Consider the following 8272-nt stretch of genomic DNA (forward strand, 5'->3'; position numbering starts at 1 on the left):
CATATTTTCTCTTTCAATACCCTCTGCATCCCAAATGGGGTTCCACAGGCCACAATCAATAGCCTGATCAACTCTTTGCGAATTGGATGTGTCGCGCTGCATGAGGCAAAAAACAGATACTGACTGGTTTTCTGATCCACGCCCCTACCTTATTTTTTAAAGTATCTGTGACCAACAGATGCACATTCCCAGTCATGTGAAATCCATGGGTCTAATGAATTTATTTCAATTGGCAAACTTCCTTATATGAACTGAAACTCAGTAAAAATCTTTGAAATCGTTGCATGTTGCATTGATATTTTTGTTCAGTATAATTAAGGTTTAGTGTGGCAGGTAGCCTCGTGGTTAGAGCGTTGGGCCAGTAACCAAAATGTTGCTGGATTAAATCCCACAGTTGACAAGGTAAAGAATAATCTGTCGTTCTGCCCCTGAAGGAGGCAGTTAGGCTGTTCCAGGTAGGCCTTCATTGTAAATAAGAAATGGTTCTTAACTGACTTCCCTAGTTAAATAAAGGTTACACATCAGAATGAATGCATGCATGAATGAGCCTCTATAGCTTCATGAGAGTATATTAAAAAGTGTTTGGATGTTATTAAACAGATGGGATACAGCAAACCCAAAATCATGCATTAACCAAGACTACTCTTCCCCTGTGTGTGGACGGTGGTTAATGCATTATTTTGGCGGAAAGCTCGAGATACATGCAGATGCGCGCGAGTCCCCGAGACAGCAGGGCGACGACAGGGAGAATGTGCATGGCAAAATGAGCGATAGTGAATCAACAGACAGTCAGTCCGAGTACTCCGAGTAAGAAAAACATGTATATTATTGCTTTTTGCTTTAGAAGAGACAGAAAGAAAAAACATTGGGCTCTGCCCAATACCATGTTAGCTAGCTAGTCATCTTCCATCAGCTGCCAGTTCCACCTCAACTTCATAACTTGACAACCGAGGCAGATCACTGGAAGCGACTAGGTTGCACACTCACTGTAAAGTGGTGTAGTGGTAGCCGAATGCCTGTTGATTCACTATCGCTCATTTTGCCATGCACATTCTCCCTTGTCGTCACCCTGCTGTCTCGGGGGCTCGCGCGCATCTGCATGCATCTCGAGCGTTCCGCCAGACTTTTTAGTAGCCATTATTCAATTTATTAAATGTGTTCGACAACACGATACAAGTTACTCTAAACTTCAAGTAAATCAGTTCGAGCTAGTTGAATGAGCATTGGCAGTCTTTCGCCATGTTGTCTGCATACGTGAACTTCAACTTTGCCACGTGACAAAAATTGTCTCGGTGTGGTTGGCTGATCTTCACGTTGCCCTGACAACGTGGACGCTTTCCGTTTGCTGGATAGAAAAAAGACGAGGGGCACAGAATCACCCATGCCCCATCTAGACACAAATGTACGTGCAATAAAAAGAGGTTGACTGAATGCATGTTTCAATGCAACAACTTTGATAGTAACAAAAAAATGCACTACCTCTTATTGACTAAGCCTAAACTAAGCAAACAACATAACATTTGTAGGATAAACTCTGCTAAATGTGATACAAATGTATCTCATATTTGCAGAGTATCTAATGAAATCACAAAGGTTGCAAAATCTAAATAGTGTACATTTTAGCAAGCTATCTCCCTATGAATAAGATGGGCATGGGTTGAGCACTTCTGTTTCCCCCGCCCCCTCCCCACGAACTGCACGAGGCCTTTAAATCCTCTATGGCATTCACAGTGCTTTAAACAAAGCAACAATAGTCAATGCGAGAAGAAACACAAAAAAAGTCTAAATAGTTTACCAAAACGTCTACATAACATTTTCATATAAACTCCCCTCATCGTTGCCATAGCATGCATAAATATACTGACCTGTATAGAAACACACTGCGTATGGAATCAAAGTCTTCTAAATTCTTAGAAAATGGTGTGGACGTTTCTCCATCTGTAGCAATGTTAAACATTATTTATATTTCATATTTTCACGGACAGGATGAGTTTAACATTGAAAGCCTTGCTAATCTAACTACACTTTTCTATTCCAGACAAAAGTTCAGATGGTTTAAAATGAAAAGTGCCGTTTAGGACCGGTTGTCTGCCAGCAGTCTTCTTCTACATATTTAAATACATTTTAAAATGTTTAAATCCCCAGTCGTGGTCCGGTATTGAAGGTAGAATCCGTGCACTAGTCAGAATGAATAACCTGGTCTAATGCTGCTGTCGATCCAAAAAAACAGAATAAACTTTCCTCACGTCAATCACTGACACAAGTGCACGCAGTTCCTCCCCGATGCTTTTGAAGACGAGAAGAAAGCGGTCCTGAATACTTCTCCAGACTCCATCCAGTATGTTCAGCAAGCTCAGTAGCACATGTACGAGTTGAGCCGTTTCTTGTCGAGCGGGTGTACTTGGCAGGTGGCGTAAAACGCCGCCTCTTTTGCTCAGTAGATGTAACTATGAATTCAGAAGCTATACAAGCCTTTGTTGTAGCACTTCATATCTACTTTGTTAATATGTATTTGTTTGTATGGTACAATTGTAACAATCACGAAAAACACGTATTACACTCTTCCTGAATAATGTCGAATTTATGTACAGAAAAATGTATACTTCTGTTGTTTATTTTATTTGTCGCTTGTGCAGTATGTCAAAGGTGGGGTGCGGTCACAATTATTAAACAAATTATCAAGATTGAGATCTATGTTACCAACTTTTATTAATGAATAACGTTCACAAGTACGTAATGCACTCTGATTATACTCCCTTCCTCCAAATCCCCAGGGGAAGCAAGGAACGGTCATCAAAAGCAGAGATCAAAAGAGTAAACTCTTCAATCTCTACCCGCTTCGCACTCAGAAAGGAGTACTAAATCTCAACATCGTGGATAGCGAGACAAAACACTTTAGAAACACATTTCTCAAGTCAAGAACTATAGAAATTATCCCTGAAAGTATAGTCCTGCTTTTCATTGCGCTATGCTCCAGTTCTTGTAACACGAGCATACTATTTTCAGTCATGGTGAGAACACCAAATCTAAATTGTACAGATAGAAGAAAACGCCGACAAAACGTTTTTGTTATTCTTGTTCCGAAAAAACATAACAATTACTCACTAAATGAAAGATACAAGTCAGATACTAAATAACCACAATGCTATCTGGTGTCACAGTCAACGCATCATATAGTTCATTGGCTGAGTAATGTTGACAGTGAGAGTAGTCAACGTGGTAGCTCCTTGTGGGCGTGAAGCCAACTATGGCTCGGATGAAAATCTAGCATCAGAGTTGAATGACTTTGTGTTCGGGATTAGTCATAGTGGCTGTATACTGACATTCAAAACATTACAAATAATATCCTTATCAAGAGTACTTTTTTTTAAAGAGATGGGAAGAAATTATTTTGAAGTTTGTTAACAAGCAAGCGCTCAAACAAGTGTATGTATATTAAATGTGTCCGGCTAGAAATAGGAGATTTTCAGAGTACTCTGTCAAAATTGTCCGACTGCCACATAACGACCATCTAGCAAGTCAAATGTGCTCAACGTTGAATGTTTTAAAAAGGTATCATTCATTTTGCATACGATTTAAAACTTTCTAACCAGTCAAAATCATTTTTCATTAAATTTGATGATATTTGAATGAAACTAGATCAAGTAGTATGACCAAAGTATGAACAATGACTGTTGCTTCTACACTGCTAAAGTGTGATCAAAAAATTACTGAGCCCTCCCCCTTGTCAAGCACATGGATTCAGGAGGTGGGATGGAGGTGGGATCATCAATTCCATGACAAAGGTCCTTCTCCCCAGATTACTCAATTTGGCTGGGCAGCCAGCTCTAGGAAGATTCTTGGTAACTCCTAACTTCTTCCATTTAAGAATGATGGAGACCACTGTGTCCTTGGGGACCTTCAAAGCTGCTGACACTTTTTTGTAATCTAAAAAAGATACATTTCAAGGAAAACGTTTTTATATAATTTGTTAAATGTTTAGCTAACATAATATAATGTAAAAGTATGCATTACGGTTTCTGTAAAATAATAAACGTGGCATCAGAAGATAACATAATATCCCGTGAGGTGTTGAGGGAAAGACATTACCTATAGATTGGACATAATCATAGAGATAAAAGGCTACATCGGAATGTTGGCATGCACAGGAAAAACTGTACATTTCTAACATTTAATTAAATCAAATCAAATGTCACATACGCCAAATACAACAGGTGTAGGTAGACCTTCCCGTGAAATGCTTACTTAGACCTTAACCAACAATGCAGTTCAAGAAATAAGAGTTAAGAAAATATTTACTAAAGAAACTAAAGTAAAAAATAAAAAGTAACACAAAATAGCCCATTTGATTAATTGTTCAGCCGTCTTATGGCTTGGGGGTAGAAGCTGTTAAGGAGCCTTTTGGACCTAGACTTGGCGCTTCAGTACCACTTGAGTGCGGTAGCAGAGAAAACGGTCTATGACTTGGGTGACTGGAGTCTGCCAATTTTTTGGGTCTTCCTCTGACACTTAGTATATAGCGCCTTACGTCGGATCCCGAGTAGTTGCCATACCAGGCGGTGAGGTGATGCAACCGGTCAGGATGCTCTCAATGGTGCAGCTGTAGAACTTTTTGAGGATCTAGGAACCCATGCCAAATCTTTTCAGTCTCCTGAGGGGGAAAAGGCGTTGTCGTGCCCTCTTCACGACTGTCTTGGTGTGCTTGGACCATGATAGTCTGTTGGTGATGTGGACACCAAGGAACTTGAATCTCTCGACCCTCTCCATTACAGCCCAGTCGATGTGAGTGGAGGCGTGTTCGGTGATGAACATTGTGGGCACTATGGTGTTGAACGCTGAGCTGTAGTCAATTGAACAGCATTCTCACACGTTCAATGAACAGCATTTACGGTTGAGATTTAATGATGTTAGTAAGGAATCGATATCATGTCAGTCAGAAGTTCAATGGTAGGCGACAGCCACATGGTGGTACTGTTGCCTAGGCACCCCCCATACCTCTTGCCTACAGCTATAGTTATGGAATTGTTTGTGTGACAGGGTCCGCGTCTCGCCCGAGGCCAGATGCTTCCACGACGCCGCCCTCTTCTGGCTCATGTCATTTCATCAGCCCCTTTCAAAGAATAGACATTTCTTTCCACTGTTCGATTGTCATGTTCTGTGTCCTTTTGATGCATTTAAATCAAATACTTTGCCAGTAGTCATTTTGATGAAATTACCAAATCTACTGGCAAACTATTCCATTTTGACTCTGTACCTGCACCCCCCAGTATATATTGTTATTTTTTTACTGCTCCTCTTTAAATTACTTGTTACTTTTCTCTCTTATTCTTATCCATATTTTTTGAAACTGCGCTGTCGGTTAGGGGCTTGTAAGTAAGCATTTCACTGTTAGGTCTACACCTGTTCTATTCGATGCATGTGACTAATACAATTTGATTTGATTAGGAAGGGCAGTTGTTGCCACTGCACTTAACGAGAATGCCACCCAAATCGTCCACAAGATGGAAGCAGATTGTCCATTTGTATTTACCTGCTGGACAGACATTTCAGACAGCTGGAGGGTGCATCCCAAATGGCACCCTATTCCCTATAGAGTGCACTACATTTGACCAAAGCAGCTTTATAGGGAATAGAGTGAAAATTGAGATGCACAGAGAGAAATAACCTCTAAATCCCAGAGGTTTGTTTGAGTTATGTTCTACTGCAATCTTACATGCTTGAGGTATAGAAGTTAAGTTTCCCCGGACCACGGCTACAGGATCAGATGATCATTTCCCTAACCTTAACCATCAAGAGGTGGGAGATATATCTGACCCTGTATCAGTGGTTATCATGCAGATCCTACTCCTGCAAAAGGGTGGTTGGACCCGTCTACTCATTGGGGTTTATGTGTAAAGATGATAATGTTGTGTAAAATTGAATTTTTTTAAATAAATCAATCAATACATAGAGTGATGGATGAAAGTAGTTTCATGTTTGTTTTATATCCCAGTAAATCTTATTTGGTTTACGTGTTGTAAACCTTGTCAATCATACACACCTCAATGTCAACGCTAATATATAAGAGGGACAGAGACTTGATGAAATCTTAGGAAAAAAACACTTGCAAGTTTATTGATTCACGTAATTATTTGGGGGATTTATTTTATACAACATAGCAGAAAGTATTGATACCCCTTGACTTATTCCACATTTTGTTACAGCCTGAATTCAAAATGGATGAAATATTTTTTTTTCTCCTCACACAAAATCCCCATAATGACAAAGTGAAAACAAAATACAGAAATATCTAATTTACATAAGTATTCACACCCCTGAGTCAATACTTTGTAGAAGCACCTTTTGGCAGCAATTACAGCTTTGAGTCATCTAGGGTATGTCTGCATCAGCTTTGCATATATCTTCTTCATCAAATTTCAATTCAGGCTGTAACACAACAAAATGTGAAATACGTCAAGAGTTATGAATACATTTTGAAGGCGCTAGATTGCACATTAACTCATCATTGTGTAGTGTAGGGGCTCCCGAGTCGCGCAGCAGTCTAAGGCACTGCATCTCAGTGCTAGAGGCGTCATTACAGACCCTGGTTTGATTCCAGGCTGTATCACTGCCATAGGGCAGTGCACAATTGGTATCAGAGTGTCGTCCGGGTTAGGGTTTGGCCGGGGTAGGCCGTCATTGTAAATAAGAATTTGTTCTTAACTGACTTGCCTAGTTAAATAAAAAATAAATAAAGTAGTCTTGCCAAAGTGAGGTTGCAGGAATGGACTCCATCCCCGTCGCTATTCTTACTTTCTTCGGCATTAATCAAACCTGTATAGCCTGAAAAGACTGATAAGATAAACATTTACTTGTACAGAGTGGCTACGACCTGTGTTTGCCCTTTTTCCGTGCAATAAACAATCTTACGCTCTGTGGCATGTGTTACTTTATGCAGCTGCTGCTGCCACTCCTCAGCAGCTGCTGCTCTCACACCTCACTTATCTCTGCTTTGAACGTTCCAAAGATATTAAGACATTATCTACGTGGTTTGTACATGTTGTCTAGGGTTAATCTAAGGATATTAAAGTCAACAAGTAGTAATAACAAGTAGTAATAACTGGGTAATAATAATATTACTGTTTGGAACAGTAGTAGTAACCAGAAAATGCCCTATTTATGCAGTACCAGTCAACATGGTTGTAAGCGGTGCGTAACTGGCAGCAGGGAAGTCAGGCGCAGGAGAGCAGAAATGGGCAACAGCCGGAGCACTTTAATGATACAAACACAAACGGAACCCAGAACAGCAAAATACGGGTTGAAACAACCTGTTGCCAACCAGTCAGAAATGCACAAAACACTTACAAGAAACAATTCTACACACAGAAGTGGGGGGAACAGAGGGTTATCTACACGTCAAATAATTAGGGAATGTAAACCAGGTGTGCGGGATAACAAGACAAAACAAATAGAAAATGAAAAGTGGATCGGTGATGGCTAGAAAACCGGTGACGTCGACCGCCAAACGCCACTCGAACAAGGAGAGGAACCGACTTCGGCGGAAGTAGTGACAGTACCCCCCCCCCCCCCCCCCCCCATGATGCGCGGCTCCAGCAGCACGCTGACCCTGGCCTCGGGGCCGACCCGGAGGGCGAGGTGCAGGGCAATCCGGACGGAGACGGTGGAACTCCCGCAGCATTGAAGGGTCCAACACGTCCTCCACCGGAACCCAGCATCTCTCCTCCGGACCGTACCCCACTCACTCCACGAGGGACTGAAGGCCCCTCGCCCGACTCCTCCAATCCAGTATGGAGCGAACGGCGTACGCAGGGGCCCCCTCGATGTCCAGAGGGGCGGGGAGAGCTGAAACCTGTCCTCAGGACTTTGAATGGCCCCACAAACCGAACACCCAGCTTCCGGCAGGGCAGGCGGAGGAGCAGGTTTCGGGTCGAGAGCCAGACCCGGTCCCACGGTGCGAACTCCAGGGCCTCGCTGCTGTGACGGTCTGCTCTGGCTTTCTGCCGCAGCACGGCGCCACTGAAGGTGAACATGGGCATCGTCCCATGTCTCCTCCGCTCGCCGGAACAAGTCGTCCACCGCAGGAGCCTCGGTCTGACTCTGATGCCAAGGAGCCAGAACCGGCTGATACCCCAGTACTCACTGGAAGGGGGAGAGGTTAGTGGAGGAGTGGCAAAGTGAATTCTGGGCTCTCTCTGCCCAAGGCACGAACGCCGCCACTCCACCGGCCGGTCCTGGCAATAAGACCGCAGAAAACTACCCACATCCTGGTTAA

The 8272-nt window shown here is 42.5% G+C and overlaps 1 protein-coding gene and 1 non-coding gene across 3 annotated transcripts in view; both read right to left on the minus strand.

The window, feature by feature from the left end:
* The window catches only part of LOC110500454 (protein inturned), a 31749-nt gene extending 29375 nt beyond the window's left edge, over positions 1 to 2374 (minus strand). For both annotated transcript variants that reach the window (XR_016490299.1, XM_036957869.2), the window contains exon 1: positions 1866 to 2374. Coding sequence is in view for 1 of the 2 variants with exons in the window: in XM_036957869.2 (XP_036813764.2) it covers positions 1866 to 1957 (92 nt within the window). In the remaining variant the exon portion in view is untranslated. The remainder of the gene's footprint in view (positions 1 to 1865) is intronic.
* Positions 2375 to 2737: 363 nt separating this feature from the next.
* Positions 2738 to 2953, minus strand: LOC118943028 (small nucleolar RNA U3). The gene has a single exon (XR_005038764.2). It is a non-coding gene; the product is annotated as a small nucleolar RNA U3 (small nucleolar RNA).
* Between the last annotated feature and the right edge of the window lie 5319 nt (positions 2954 to 8272).

Source organism: Oncorhynchus mykiss, chromosome 21 (assembly GCF_057628025.1).
Source record: "Oncorhynchus mykiss isolate SJ-2025 chromosome 21, ASM5762802v1, whole genome shotgun sequence".
NCBI classification, from domain to species: domain Eukaryota; kingdom Metazoa; phylum Chordata; class Actinopteri; order Salmoniformes; family Salmonidae; genus Oncorhynchus; species Oncorhynchus mykiss.